The 16,313-nt window shown below is 36.7% G+C and overlaps 2 protein-coding genes across 2 annotated transcripts in view; both read right to left on the bottom strand.

Moving 5' to 3' along the window:
• LOC149786140 (RWD domain-containing protein 1-like) overlaps window positions 1-5,797 on the bottom strand; it is a 31,915-nt gene extending 26,118 nt beyond the window's left edge. The window contains exons 1-2 of the mRNA XM_089976478.1: window positions 5,640-5,797; window positions 1,438-1,512 (exon numbers count right to left, since the gene is read on the bottom strand). Coding sequence (XP_089832604.1) covers window positions 1,438-1,512; window positions 5,640-5,712 — 148 coding nt within the window. The 5' untranslated portion in view covers window positions 5,713-5,797. The remainder of the gene's footprint in view (window positions 1-1,437; window positions 1,513-5,639) is intronic.
• A 4,334-nt stretch (window positions 5,798-10,131) lies between these two features.
• On the bottom strand, window positions 10,132-11,247 carry LOC149786139 (uncharacterized). The gene has a single exon (XM_089978121.1). The coding sequence runs from the start codon at window positions 11,245-11,247 to the stop codon at window positions 10,132-10,134; it is 1,116 nt and encodes a 371-aa protein (XP_089834247.1).
• Window positions 11,248-16,313: the final 5,066 nt, after the last annotated feature.

Raw genomic sequence — 16,313 nt, 5'->3', positions numbered from 1 at the left:
TCAAAATGTGTTTCCTACTCGAATTTAAGGCAAAAACGATAAAAACCTCCAGGGTTAATGTGTTAATTTACAATATTCGATATTCATGTCTAAAATTATGTCAGTAATATTCCAAATAATGCAATACAATTTAAGATAAGTGATCAATTATTTTTTGAAGTTTTTATCAATGAAGATTAGATCAAAAACAATATCTTACTCTTCTGTCAAGAAAAATGATGAAATATTCTGGCAGATTTAGAAAACCGAATCTTAGCAAATATAGAAAAAGCATTATAAAAAGTGGCTATGCTTACAAAACAAAAAGAAATACTTTAAGAGACACAATCGTATTATGAAAACCTATACACCTCATGATACAATGAAAACAGCTATCTCAGCTTAATACCTGATGACTGATATTCACAAACGAATACTTACAAAATTTCATAATTTTTCTTAAAATATCTGCAGTCATCAGAATACTTATAAACAATAAAAAATGGAGTAAACTAATATTTCAATGAAGTTATGTAAGAAGTCTGAAATCAGTTATACAGAAAAAAGAACCTTGATTTCGGTAATGTATTTTTTGGAAGGATATTTTTATTTCTTAAAACATATACTCAAAAAATTTATTCCAAAGATTTTTTATATTTTTATATTTTCACGATGAAGTCAAATATATAAAGGTTGAAGGGTATTTAAATTTTCAAGCAAACACTAGTTTGAAAAAGGTATATTATTATCAATTATATTGTTCCGAGTAATGGAGAATTCATTCCTGGCAGAAAGGAAATTCATGGCTTTGGACCAACCATTAAATCCATAAAAACCCATCAACCCATAGCCAAGGTTCTGATATGATAACCCTACCTACACCTTTAGTGGATCGAACAGAGATACTGGTGCCTTGTCCACGTGACAGCTTTTGGATTTCATGAGTTGCCTCGCTTAGCATGTAATGCCAACTAACTAACAGCATGGTGCATTGTACATCAGCCAAAAATGGTGGGGGCAAGGTGTTTGTGAAAACATAGGCCAGCACTGGAAAACTGCTTATTCAAGTTGTGTGCTCCCCTTGTCTCAATCATGCAGGAACAGTGTTCAAATTCAAACAACTTAATTTTGATTGGATGCAGTGGATTGCTGCCACATCCAAAGAAATTCACAGACCCAAAGCACTGAATTATCTGCTCAGTACATGAAGTTGTAGATAGTTTTATCACATAGGAACCTTCGCTAGTGAAGATGTGAAAACCCAAGATAAAAGTGAAACCAGAGTAACTGGATATAAAGCACAGCCATGACCAATCCAAATGGCATTCTGTTAGAGAACACAGCAATTTTCACCCATTCTAGCAGGAACTACTGGAAGTGGTTATGTGAAGAGCATTAAATCAAATATATAAATCCTCTGTATTGTAATATGGTATGCCTTATCCATTATCAATATACCTGACTCATCCTCCGTATCCTCACTCTGAGATGTCAAATTTATCTGGAATTCATGAAAAGGCTGTGTGCTCAAAACTGCAAAAGAGAAAGGATATTTACATATAGTTTTGTTTCAAAGCTTCCAACCCACTGCAAGATAACAAAAGTTTTAAATGAAATTGGTGCTAACATGTGTGTAATAGCATTTCTATCCAACTATAATGTATATCAATATACAATGATAGAATGGTTCAATGTGGATTTTTGTGGGATCCAAATTTATTTCTCTACTGGGGCCCAAGCCAGATGTGACAAGCGTTAAGTTCAGTGGTATACTTACTTCTGACTATGAGAGCAAGTTTGTGTTTAAGTTTTAAGGAGTAAAAGACTTGCCATAGATTACTCTCACTTTTTGGCAGTGTGATCAAACTAATGCAATTGCATACCTGTCAACTTTTCAAAAGCCAAGCAGAGAGATTAAATAAAAAAAATAAGGAGATTGGGACCTAAAATCGGGATTTTTTTGCAGAATGTTTCAAGCCTCCTTTTTACTCAATATTAACTATCTTCTGGGTCCAATATCTGTGAAATTCTCAACAGATTTCTCCCTGTGATGCATTTTATTTTGCTCCAGGACCTGTCCTCTTTGCTAATTCTGCTCAGCTGAGACCAAACTACACAATAGCTAAAGTATAGAAGAAAGAAAGCCAGTGTGACTAAATAACACTTAAGCCTTATCAATGCAATTATGTTGGGAAAAGGAATGGCCATCCAACATCATTCGAAGAAACCATGTGTATTATGTAAGCAAGAGCAAATGATTGGCAAATAAAATAAGCTTTATTTTGTTTTAACCAGCAGTGCCTAAATACACAGTCTGAAGCTACCATACATGTGACAACTGTCTTATCTCCCACCTTATTTCCTTATTCTCAACTCGAAAGGCATTTAACATTGTTTAGTAAATAACATATTTATTCTGAATTAATATTTTGAGGGCACATAAGCTGTGTAGTATTTTTCTTCATCCCATTTAATTTAAGGATGGTAATTAATATTTGTATATATGGTACAGTAATGCTAGGTGCTCACTCATGCAAGTTTCTTTGGTGGAAATGGACATGCTGCAGCATCACAGTGATCAATCTTGGGATTGAAACTAACTGCTGAAAAAGTGTTTTTGCTGGGGTTTATTTTTTGTTGTGGTTTATTTTCTGATTTTAGTAGGTTAATAAAAATTCATTAATTGATTTGAATAATACTTAAACTTAAACATCCTAATTACTGAAGAAAAAATAATTTGTAGTTTTATAACAATTATTTCCTCACAACAATATTCATGGGTGATAACAAAGAAAATGGCTTCGTGGATTGCATAGAATATATCTATTGATGTAGGATATTTTTAGGAGAAAAGAAAATCAACAGATATAATGTAATAATCACAAGTTCTCTGCAAAAATCGGGAGATATTACGAAAATTGGGAGGTAAGCAAGGAACAACCCCAAAAGTCTGGAGTTTTTTCTCCTGGTGTGAGAGTTGACAGGTATGCAATTGCTGATGTGATGTTTAATTTGTTTTGTTCCCATATAGTTAAAGATTGTAGCATGTTATAAGTGAGCAGCCACTTAAAATGATGTTGCTGACATAATATTTAGTTGTAATTTAAAATCTTGGTACTTAAGCAAGTTAGAAGAAATGATAATTAAAAGTTTTAGTATTTCATAAATGATCCCAAACCTTTTATTACAGACTTTATTTGCCCTGGTAAAGACCCACATAGCTGTCTTACATGCTTCTGATCCACTAAATGTCAAATATCCATTACAACATTGATGAGATTACCTTAAGTTTTAAGTCTGATCAACTCTGTTGTAATATTTATATTATTCTTTCTCCATCCGTTTTTAATGACATTTATGTCTGGTGCTGTGGCCAAGGAGTAGTCTCAATTCTGTGTATTGCTTTCATTAATGCATGTGCATATCAGTTACCTATTAATAGCAAAGGGCTGAGATGATCAATATTTAGATTATCTCAAAATGGCAACCCTCATTACCCCTGGTACTTTCTCCATGTTTATATGTAAAAAGCTAACATTATTACATCTGAAAGTATTCATGGTTGAAAGGTCAAATGTTTATATTTAGTATATATGACATTGGGTCTTTATTACAACATATTCAAGTGGGAAAAAAATGACATTTTTCAAAACTCAGTAAAATTAAATAAACAAATATATAAGCTGACCTACAACTACTTTTTAAATACAATGGAGGTTATTTTATGAAAATAATGCTACAATGTATGAGAATATTTGAGCAAAAAAAACAACTTATGTCTTTAATAAGGGTGTCCCATGTCAGCAAGAACATTAACTCTTCATGTCATGTGAGTACGTAAAAAATATAAAACAATGGCAACATGACATAAATTGAGGTTAAGAAAACCACAGAAACTTCATTTTATGAAAAAGTGGACATTTAATCCAAGGAATTAGATTATGCCAACATGCTGTCATTCATTATACTAACTGAATTAAACAATTTTGTTACAGGTTTTAATGTGTAATGTACTTTCAGGTTAGATAGACTTGGATATTACATTTACAAAAGATGGGTGATATCTAGAGACACTGGTATTTAATTCAAAATGTTCATGTTAAGTATATGTGAAATGGAGGTAAAAATTAAGTATTTTAAAGAAAAGAAAAAAAATTAATTTGTTCTATCAATTTAATCTTAAAATTAACATTTGACAATTGATCTGTAACATATCTCATTATTTAAAAAAAAGCAAAATCATTCATATATATATTTATTAACAATTTAGTGCCAGTATCTTCTCTCTCGCTCTCTCTGATTTCACAATTTAAAAATGCTTCTTGAACTGTATAATAAAGTAAGTTATTTTTTTATATTTTTTTGTCAATTATTTTATTTTAAAGATATGAAAATGACCAAAACTATCTATCATAATGAAATCCTAAAATGGCAATTGTTGCATACTAAACTGTGATTTCAGAGATATATATATATATATATATATATATATATATATATATATATATATATATATATATATATAGTGAAGGCACTAAAAGGCTTCAGAAATACCTGAAACAATGAAACAGTCAATTTATTGTTAAAGATGAACATTCATAAAACATTGCTAATTAACCATATGTAAGAAATATGCAATTTGCTGCTTGAAATATGCAGGAGATCAAGATTTTGCAAAAAGGTTAACAAAAACCAACATTTAAAATGGTGGATGGTGCCTTGTGTTTGAATGCATCCTGTAAATTTGTTTGAAAAGATATCATAAAGATTGGTTCAGTTTTTAATTCTGAACACTCAAATTATGCAAAAAACATTCGATTGTAAGAGCAACATATAATTTCAACTTTTTGCATGAAATACTATCTTCTACAGTCATACACAAGTATGACTGTAGAAGATAGTATTTCATGCAAAAAATGTTAGTGGTAGGATCATGATGAAAAGGCACAGATAGGCTTCAGAAGTACATGGGAAATAGTCTATTTATTCCTATTTCTCAATTTTCACACAACATTTCTGTATAACCATATGTAAGAAATATGCTAATTTCAGCTTGAAAAAACATGAGGTCAAGATTTTGCAAACAAAATTTACAAAAATTTACTAAAGACCAATACTGGAAATGTTTAATGGTGCATGCACTTGAATGCTTGCTGTGAAAAGATATAAAAATTTATTCTTTTTTATATCTGCACAAAACATTCTATTTTTATATATTATAATATTCTGAAAAAATCATCCCGTTGCTACTTTTAGAAATGAACACCATATATTTTCAACCAGAACTCAAACTTTTATAAGGTTTGGAGGTGTGGACTCTAAAATGTTAGTGAGAAACTTGTCATTGAAGATAGTTCTTCTTTTTCTTCTTATTATTATTAATGGCCAGTGGTTTTGAATTAATCAAGTCTTTCTAAGAAGCATTATTTTAATCAGGGCACCGTAATGATGCTACGGTCATAACTATTATTTCGATTCATTAAAAAGGGTTTGACTGTATGCTTTGAGTCCTTATATTTCGGACCACCACTCTCTAAAAGTAGCTTATACACAAAATAAAAACGGGATGGGGGTGACATATGTATTTGAGATTCTTTACAACCAACGTATCGTATGTTCTCAAGACGACACCAACAACACGAGTTCAAGATTTCACAAACCCTCCAATTCATTCGGGTAGATTGACTCAAGGGCTTCAATTTCATGTTTTTGATCTTCTCTGTGATCCGTCATCTCATTATGGCAGGAAAGTCGATTATGTCAAAACTTATCAACAGCACGTTACGTTCTCAACATGGAAGAATGCTTACCCTTTAACGCGGTGAGTTGTAAAGGGGGAAAACTCCGATGATCCAAACTTCTAAATTTCCTGTTATAAGAAATCATGTTTAAATTGAACGATGCATTCGTAACCGCAGATTATATTTGAAATACAAATTATTACCATGTTTATTTACTGACAGCCTTTCAATCTTATATGATCAAAGATGAATGGGTTGATTTTATGAGCAGCAACATGCAAGTAGTAATATGTAGCACTTGGGGGCACATGGGAATGGTCATATTAAACATGATTAACAGAGCACAAGGGAAATTTAACATGAAATTACAGTAGCGACGCTTGGGGCAGAAAGAAAATATAACACTGAGGATACATTTTTACATTGTTATAAATGAAGGTCTTTGTTTTATTGTCTGAGTACAGTTCAATCCTCGGCACTTGGAGGCAAAACGGAAATGACAATCTTAAAAGTTTTGGTTATAAAACATAAGTCACATGGGTCATGTAGGCATTCAACACAGACTATTTCAGTAGTGGGTGTCACGTTTTAGAATTTGATTCTACATAACTTTAAGTGGCAAGTATTCACTTCATTTAGATTCATGTACATCCATATTCCTTTGGAGAGTCGTTATTTATACGCCTCGAGAGATGCATACTGCAAAATCAGTGTTAAAGAACCCAGACATGTTTGGATGGAACAATACCTAAATATGTGATCCAGTACAATCAGGAGTGAATGTCGTGCGCTGTGATGCCACAATGAATGCTACGCATATTCATAAACAAATTTGTACTACCTTCGATTGTGACAATTTCACTTGATGCGCTCTTATTTTGACCCAAGTTTAATACATGGCCACCATTGTGCCATAGTGATAGATAATTTTCATCTGGAAGTTTCTTGGTGACAGTTAAGGTGCAGAGCATTCACTAATAGGACTGAATAGATTTTGGTTAAAGAAAATTAGTGTTAAATTTTAAAAGAGCAATTTATATTTAATTTAAAATGAGTAAATATGCATACTGACCCATGTATGACTCTTTTATAGTTAGTTTCCATATTTGAAAAATGTATATGGCACAATGGAAATGGCAATGTTACAATGGTTTATTATATACAATTTTCAACAGTTTCAATGTTTGAAAACTTTATACAGCAAAACTGGAAATATTTTAAAAATTTTATATAGATATTACGCAACAACTACATTTTACCACTAACATGCATACAATTTGATCAAATTCCAACACAAACTCTTTAATTTACTATGCAACATATACCTTCCAATATACTATTCAAAACAACACTTTTTTATATGCTATCAAACACACCAATTTTTAATGTTTCAAGCAAACACCTTTTGATATACTATCCAACACACAATGTTCAAGTTGCTATCCAATATATGACCACTCCAGTGGCCTAAGTGGTTAGAGCGTCCGCTTTGGATGCTGGACGTCGCGAGTTTTAACCCTGACCGAGTCATGCCAAAGACTTATAATAATGGTACTAAGCAGCTGCCTCGCTTGGTACTCAGTATTAAGAGGTTAGTGTTAGGACTGGTCATCACAGTGTCAGGAGAATGTGACTGGATGGGACATGATGCTACATGTATGCGCCATCATGCCCCAGTACTTGACATCAATATTAAACTGACACAATAGTAGTGAAGGGGGGGGGGCGATACATCTACAATGGAAAACACATTACAGACCCCCCCCCCCCCTTGGACCTGTATAGCGACAAGATTTATAGCGACAATGGGAAATATCATTACAGACCCCCCTTGGGCCTATATAGCGGCAAGATTTATAGCGATGATGGGAAATTACATTACAGGTAAGGTGACGTCACAGTACTGTGTTTTGGTAACACTGTAGCAAGGAGCTGTCCTCAATCATGACCAAAGAGCGGGAAAAAACCCTAGAACGTTTTGGCGGGACAGAGGCATAGATAACACATACAACAGACAGCATAAAACACAAACAACTATACAACCGACTAAAACAAAATAGGCATAAAAGCAAATCTTTTTGAGGCATATGAGTAGCCCTGACAAGGGTCTTTGGGTTCTTCTTCTTCTTCTATTTTCTCCAGTTCTTCAACCAACTTCTAACTTTCTCAGCAATATCTTTCTTCTACTTTTCCGTCTCTGGAATCCAGTCAGGATGTCTCATCAATCTAAATTTTTCCTGTATCTTGATCCAACTTTCATCCAGTCTTTCAAACTCCTCCTTTTTCTTTCTGTTTCATTTGTCTTTCTTTCTTTATCCCACTTATCTTTCATCTTCTTCACCTCTTTTTCTAGCACTTTTCTCATCATTTCTTCTCCTTTCTTTAGTTGGTCTAGCCCCCAGCTTCACAAATGACCACTCTGTCCAATGCAATGTGACTTCTAGAAAACACCTGACTTTGATGACACCATCAAGTGCCTCCTTCAAGGTTCCCACTCTCACATATAGAGGTTGAATGAAACCTCTTAACTTTTCTACTTCCTCCTCTATCATACATTGTACCGGATCCCTGGCTACTTGCAGGCTAGTCACAAAGTGTAGTTTACCTGGATACTTCCATTCCTTCTCAAGCCTTTCCACCACATAGGCTGCATCTCTGATCCAGTACCAACTGTCATTCAGTTGGTTCAACAACTCTATTGATGGTGCCACTCCCCAACGTATTAATGCACTTAAGAAGTGGTATTTGATTGGTCCGGTTTCGAGACAGTTATGTCTCACGGGACTAGTGGTGAGTGGGAATGGTCCACACGCACTCACCTAGATGGTACATGTCTGGAGGCGGCAAAGGAAGATCGGGCTCAGTGGAAGGGGTGCGCCTTACATCCGGTATCGATTTTTGTCCCCAATTTCCGAATAGTAAATGGCATCGTTTGCCGTATTTATAATTTGGAAAATCATTTGTGCTGTTTGTAGAAAATATATAGACATAGATGGCAGGATGAATCTCCTAATCTATTTAAGGGAAACAATTATTTAATCGAATAATATTTGGTGTTTCTTTTCTAAAAATAACTGTTTCCGCCTTGTGCGGGGTGCCTGATGACTGTGTTTTTAGTCACCTTATAGATCAATATTTTAAGGACATATTTTCTAATTATATAATTTGGTGCCAACTTATGTGGCTGGTCCTCATGGCTTTGGATTTTAGCCACCTTATAGATCTAATTTTGGGTTGTTACTCTAGTTTTCTAGTTAGTTTGAGTCAATTTGTTGCCGCATTGTGCAGCGGGCCCTGATGGCCACCTTATAATTTTTAATTTTGTTGGCTAGTTATAATTAGTATATTTTATGTGGATTCATCATTTCGTAAGTAATGATAGAAGTTATATGTTAGTATGAATGATGGTTTCCTAATTACCGACCACTTGTTGAATTGCTTAATAGATTATACATTTGGACAGCTCAGGGCGCCGAAGTGGGTGATAGGTGCGAGTGTTGCATCATCCCGCGCACTGGCGGTACTCGCCCGTATTCGGGCTGTAAACCGTGTGCTACTCCCGCACCCAATTTCCCGCCCAGCCGCACTAAAAGGGATGTCAGTTAATGTTCAATCTAATGTTTTATGGATATTTATTAATTTGTCCTATTTCTAAAACTGTGCCTTAAGCTATATTACTTATGTAATCGCCCTAGGTGTCCGGTCGGTCTGAGTATATGGATTTGGTTGGCTAATATTTTTAGCGATTTTGTCAATTTCCTTAAGGAAGATTAACATGGCATCAATTGTTTGATTGGGGCTTGGATTGGTTTGATAAAGAAGTTCAGGGTAGGTATATGACGAATTAATTTTCTTTTGTGTATTGACCAATATTTTTCCTTTGTTCGTCATATTTCGGACATATATTGAAAACATGCCAGAGGTCTTCATCATCAACGCAGTTGGGGCAATTTGCTCCAAATCCCCAGTTAGCCAGGACATATTTCCCCATACTGCTTGCAAGCAAGGTTTTACCCAGTGGCGTCACTGGGGGGTGGGTGCGGGGGGTGCGGACCGCACCGGGTGACACCATCAGAGGGGGTGACACCCAAATGACTGTCTATAAAATTTTCGACTTTTGTGCAGGAAGTATTCCATGGGGGTGACACCATGAGTTACTGTACATGACTGTCTATAAAAATTTAGAATTTTTGTGCAGGAAGGAGGTCCATGGGGGTGACATCATGAGTTACCGCACTGGGTGACACCAACCCTAGTGATGCCACTGGTTTTACCTGTACTGATTCGGTTAATGATCCGTTGATGATGCTTGATATTGGTTTTCGGTGCTTTGGTATTGCGACTCACTGTTTTTTTTTTAATCGAATACAGCGTACGTCCTTTGAGGCATGTATCCCATTGTGCTTGCCATTTAGAGACAATTTTTTTTGGTTATCATGCTGTACAATTCTGGGACGCTGTAATCGATGTGGGCTGATTCAAGTTCGCTCAGTGCGTTCTTTGCTGCTTGATCGGCCTTCTCGTTGCCTGGGATGTTTATATGTGATGGAACCCACATGAATTCTACAATTTGGCATTGTTTTTCCATGCTGTTAATTAGCAAGTAGGTTTCTTTAAGGAGGTTTTCACGCCCCTTTGAGTTGACTATTTCTAGTTTTTTAAGTACACTAAGTGAGTCGCTTACTATTAGTATCTTCTGAATTTTCTGTTGATATGCTATCTTTACTGCTTCGAATATAACCCATAATTCTGCTGTGTATATTGAGCATTTATTCGGGAGTCGGCTTCCTATTTCGTTGTTCAGTTCCGGGATAGTGAGTGCTTCAGCAGTTTTGTCTGGGTTATTTGATTTGGACCCGTCTGTGTATATTTTGACAAAGTCTTTGTAAGAGTTGTCTAATATAGTGAGGATCTTTGATCTTATTTCCAAATGCTGTTTTACTTTGGATCCGAAGGTTGTTGTTAGGGTGTTGATAATTGGTTTTTTCCATGACCATGGAGCAGGGTCTGGATATCGTATTATTTCTGTACGAAGGCAGACGAGTTGTAGTTCTTTACATAATGTATGGACCATTTTCCCAGATGGTGGTAAGGGGACGACTCTCTGGCTAAATGGGATGTTGCATTTGTTAATGATGTTCTTTGTTGGGTGGTTCAGATTTTGTATGGACATTCTGGCTGCATATCTTAATGTCAATTCTTCTCTCCTTAGTGTTAAAGATGTTTCGCCTGTTATGATTTGTAGTTCTTCTTTAGTGGTATTTCGGAGTGTGTCTGTGCATATACGTAAAGCTCTTGCTTGGATTATGTCAAGACGTTTGAGTATTGATGGTTTGGCAGATGCATAGATCTGGCATCCATAATCCAGTTTGAATCTAATTAAGGCCCTGTGAAGTGTTACCAATGAATCTTGGTCTGCACCCCATTGTAAACCTTTTATGTTTTTCAGAAGATTAAGGTCTCCGCTACATTTCCGTATTAATTCGGTGATGTGATAGTTCCATGTGAGATGTTGGTCGTCGTACATGCCTACAATTTTTGCCACTCTTCAAATTTGATTGGTTCGCCTTGAATATATAGGGTTGGCGGCTCTCTATTGTATCTTTTATGGGGTGGGTGAATAGTATTCCCGTTGTTTTTCTTTTTGATAGTTTGAACCCCCATTTGTCGGCCCATTTGCCGATGTTAGTTAGGCTGACTTGTAGTTCTGTTGATAGCTGTTGTATGCGTGGGTTGCCCGCTTTCCATACGTGCTGTCCTCAGCAAATTGCGATAGGTCTATTTTGCTGAGGTCGACAGCATTCTAGATCAATTCTCATGATGTTAAATAGGGTCAGACTATGGACGCTTCCTTGTGTGGTGCCATTCTCTAGCACATATTCTTCTGAATAATGCGCTCCTATTCTGGTTGTGATGTGTCTATCTTTGAAAAAGGTTTCAATCCATTTATGCATGTTGCCATTGATTCCATAATGGTTCACTTTGGCTATGAGACCATCAATCCACACTAAATCGAAGGGTTTCTCAAGGTCTAAGAAAATATCTATGAGGTGTCTATCGCGCTTTCTTTTAGCATTAAAAGCTTGTTTGATGCAAGACTCGAGCCAAAGTAGTTGATCTAGGGTGGATCTTTTATTGCGGAAGCCACTTTGGTTTTGTGAGAAGATTGTTACTTTCAAGGTGATATCTGAGTCTGTTGCTTATCATCATCTCCATCACCTTCCATATGGTATCAGTAAGGGAGATCGATCTGTATGAGGATATTTCTGTGGGGTCCTTACCATCTTTAGGGATCGGGATAACTATAGCCTATTTCCATTTGTGGGGAATTTGTCCTGTCTTCCATGACTGATTAACCAAATCTGTATGATTTCTTCCATACTGGGTGGTATTTTCTTATATATTTCGTATCCTAGGTTATCTTCTTCTGGGGAGATTGATTTCTTGTTTCAAAGTACTGATTTCCATTCGTCCAGGCTAAATAGTTCGTTTAAGGGAGAAATCCTTTGATCTAGGCCAGTAAATAGGTATGGCTATGTGTACTCTATTGTTTTTCTGTGTGCTTGGAATTTGGCTGGATGATTGTCATTTTTGCTCATTCCAGCGAAGTGTATTGCTAGATGTTCTGCTTTATCTTTATCAGTTATTGCACCCTTGATGTTTGGAATACTTATACTATTTGATCCTCGCATTGCTTTTAGTATATTCCAAACATGTTTTGAGTTGCATTGGTTAACTTCCAGGGTGGAGCAATATTTTTCCAAGATTTTTCCTTTGCTTTTTTAATGATATTCTTTGCTTGTTTTACTTTTATTTTATAGTTTGTATAATCAGTTGAAAGACCTGTATGGTATGGCGAAATTTATTGAGGGTTTTTTCCCCTTGATTATATGTTTGCAGTCATCGTTCCACCATGGGATTGCGGCTGCATTGATCGCTTCAAGGTTTTTTGTTGTTGTATTTGTTAATGTCGTCGTTCCGCAGGCTGGCTATAGTCATTCCGGCGAGCAAGGGATTGAATGAATGCCAGTTGGCTTTGTCCAGTCTCCACTTGGAGACTTTGGAGGAAGTGGCAACAGGATTGGTAAAATTAATGGCAATATTTATGGGGAAATGGTCACTGCCCGACGTGGAATCTCTATCTACTCCCCAGTTAGATATAGATGCTATTCTGGGTGTGCAAATTGTTAGGTCAATTGCAGATAGTGATCCATCCTCTGGTGAAATTCTGGTTTTATTAGCATCATTAAATATGACTAGAGTATTGTTGGTGATATATTTTTCGATTAGGTTGCCTCTCTTGTTTTGATGCTTTCCTCCCCATCTTTTGCTATGTGCGTTGAAGTCACCGCATATCATGTATTCATTTGTTGTGCTGATCAGTTGGGCATAGCTGAGGGGGTGGGGGGAGATGGCATTAGGTTTGCCCGAGTCATAAATAAATTTTTTAAAATAAATCTGCCTACTACTGATACTCAAGGGGTGTGGGATTACTGGGATCGTTTGTGGCTACACGGCTAAAGGGTGTTGTTGAAATGATATATTTGGGAGTGAGTCACTGACAAAGATGGCTAGACCACCCCCTCTTTGCTCATTATTTCTCATAGTGAAGTTGCTGGCTGAATAACCTGGGATTTTTGGAATATTTTTAGTTTTATGATGGATAAGTATTTCTTAAAAAGATAATCAAATCAGGTTTAATTTTAGATTGTTGAAGTTAGATCATTAATTCTGGCTTATTAATATGTAAGCCCCCGCCATTCCATTGCCAGATTACTATATTCCTTTTCCTAGTTATATCCATTTCTGTTGTTATAATTAATTAAGGTAGTAAATTATAGGGCCAAATTAGTGTTTGGTTTGGCGGTGTTTTTCCAATAAATCAGATAATAACCTGAATAATGGGATACAAGGTATGTGATAATTTTCAGAGATGTTAGTGATCCCCACCATGAGGTCCCTTAAGTAGTGGATAATTGTGCAATGTAAGAATTCCTCATGTGGGGGCGCACTTGTGTTACCTGCATTGCTTTCACCATTGTTACTTGCATTGCGTGATAGTGGTGGGTCTGCAATTTCAGTTTTTGCTTGGTTTCGAACCTCCGAACGAAGGTCGATATGTCTGATTTTGGTTGGTTTAGTGGTGGTATTATTAACTTTAATTACTTGTTTTGGTTCAGGATCCACCTGTTTTTTTTATTAGTGCTAGAGGGCAAGAGGGTGGTCCCTGTTGTCAGCTGATTTTTTGGATTAGAGCGGGCTTGGGTAGGGGCGGTTTTGGGGTTTTGTTTGGGGTTTGGCACAGTTATATCAGGTATTTGTGGTTTTAGTTCCTTTTCCTGCACGGGGCGTTTTGATAGGAGAGTTGGTTTGGCAACTGCATATGACATATTTTGTTCTTTCATAACTTTTATGATTTTCTCTTCTCTTCTGGTGTAATGACAGTCTATGGAGATAGGATGATGGGGGCCGTTGTAGTTGGCACATTTTTGTCCTAAGTATGTGCATTTGCTGCCGTGGTATCCACCGCAGGTGTCACATCTATTTTTATTTTTGCAGCTGCTGGCTTGGTGTCCCCATGACTTGCAATGACTGCAGAAGGGACGTTTTATATTGAATTCTAGAAGTGGGTATGAGTGACCATCAAAGTAGATGAGAAGTGGTGGAATTGAATAGAAGTCGAGTAAGATTATGTTGGTCGGTTGACCTTGGCTTGACTTAAACCTGGAAGCTCTTGATATATCAGCTCCCTGGTTTATTAGTTCTAAGGCTATGTCGTTGTTACTTAGGTGATTGAATTTTTGATGTAGTTTAATGACCTTTTTGTATGTTGTAGTTGATTTGGGTTCAGTTGTCAGGGTTTGTTGAGTATTGTTTTTTTTTGACAGCATCTGGTTTTTCCTCCTTTTTCTTATTCCTTGTCTGGTCCTGCTGTATTATGCTTGGGGTGTTTTTGGAGAGCACTTTATGCCTTGTCACGTTCACTTTGGTTGGGCCTATTTGCTGAATCTCCATATATTTGGCCACTTGCCTTGAGGTGCTGCATCTGACTATGTTATAATTTGATCTTGGTCAGATGATTTCGAAGGCTCCAGCATAAGTTTTAGTTAAAATGGATGCTAAACTAGTAGTGCTTATATTGAATTGTTTGGAGCTGTTACTAGCAATGAATAGGGTAAGATCGATACTATGGTATTGATTTTTGCCTCTTTATTTCCCATTGATGTTTGGTTATTTATTCTTGCTTGTTGTTTAGTCCGTTCCTTGGTGTTACCTGTTGTTGATTGTGAGGTTGCCGTAATTTCCTTTGTTGTTTTGGTCGGGGTCTTAATTGTTTTGGTTGCTGTTGTCTTAATAATTGCCGTAGTTATATTTTTGGCCTTGGACATTCCGTTCATCGGAGTTTCACCCTTTTCTGAATTCAATATCTCTTCTGGTGACCTTGCTTTTCTCTTCTCCGGTGATAACATGTGTATAAATTCTGATGATGATGATAATAAGTCGTAAATGTTTGGGTCTGCTAGGTCTGATGTGTTTGTTTCCATGGAAGGGCCTGGGGTTTGGCTGGAGTGTAAGACCTCTTTTGCCTTTTGGTGGTTTGGGTTCTTTGATTTATTTGGATTGGTCAGTCCCATTTTATTTTTGCCTTGTGGCAATGGTGGGGTTTGAGCTAATTTACCCGGTTTGGTGTTCTTACTCTTGTTGCTGGTGGTAGTGAGTCTGTCATTAGGTTATCCTGTTGACATTTGTGGTTAGGGGAATGGCGTTGGGTTGGTGAAGGTGGTAATGGAGACAAACACTTAGGTGGATAATTGATTGGAGATGGGATGGTAGGTGATGATAGCTGTGGTAATTCTGGCAGTTGTGGGTTAGTTGTTGAGTAGGAGATAAGTGTGGGAGGTTCAACTGCGTGAGAGGAGCGTTCTTGGGTCAGGTGTATTATAGTTAAGTCCAACAACAAATCCTACAAGTCCGGCAGCCCCGACAAATCCGGGAGCGCCGCGCCCTCTCCTATTTTCTTTGGCGATCCTGTCAAGGTTGTCGTGATATTGTAATCAAATCAAATCTTAATTGGATTGTTCTTGTTTGATGAATGGTTTAGCACTTCCAGGCCGGTCGGGGCAGGCAGAGTTGTCGGTGATGTTGCTTTTGTTAGTGCTGCCCGATAGGTCAAAATCGGGCTACATGAAATGGGCGAGGGCATTTAGGACTTCGGTCTTTCCGCCCAATTCCATTGGTCTGTTTTGCCCTAATGCGTTCCTATTTTGGATGTTAAGAGGATGTCGTCCAGTATGTGTTAAATAACATCCAACCGGCGCTGAATAACTGAACACGAAGTGGGGCTAGATGTAAAATGCCCAAGAATGGTATGGAAATTGAGGGGGCTGTCCGCTCTAACATTTGAAATGGACCTGTTACTGGTGCCATTGCTTTCCATATTTTCTCCAATCTTTCCAGATGTGTCTCGACTTGCTGAGTTGTTCCCAATTGAGCTGTTCAGTTTGCTAATTTTGTTTAACAAATTGTTGGTTTTCCTAATTGCATATCTATTGGTATTCATTCTAGCTTGAGATCTAGTAACTCTAGACATTC

The sequence above is a fragment of the Sinohyriopsis cumingii genome, chromosome 12 (genome assembly GCF_028554795.1).
Source record: "Sinohyriopsis cumingii isolate HCF-2022 chromosome 12, ASM2855479v2, whole genome shotgun sequence".
Classification (NCBI taxonomy): Eukaryota; Metazoa; Mollusca; class Bivalvia; order Unionida; family Unionidae; genus Sinohyriopsis; species Sinohyriopsis cumingii.
The sequence above is the reverse complement of the archived record's forward strand: the minus strand, read 5'-3'. Positions and strand labels throughout refer to the sequence as shown.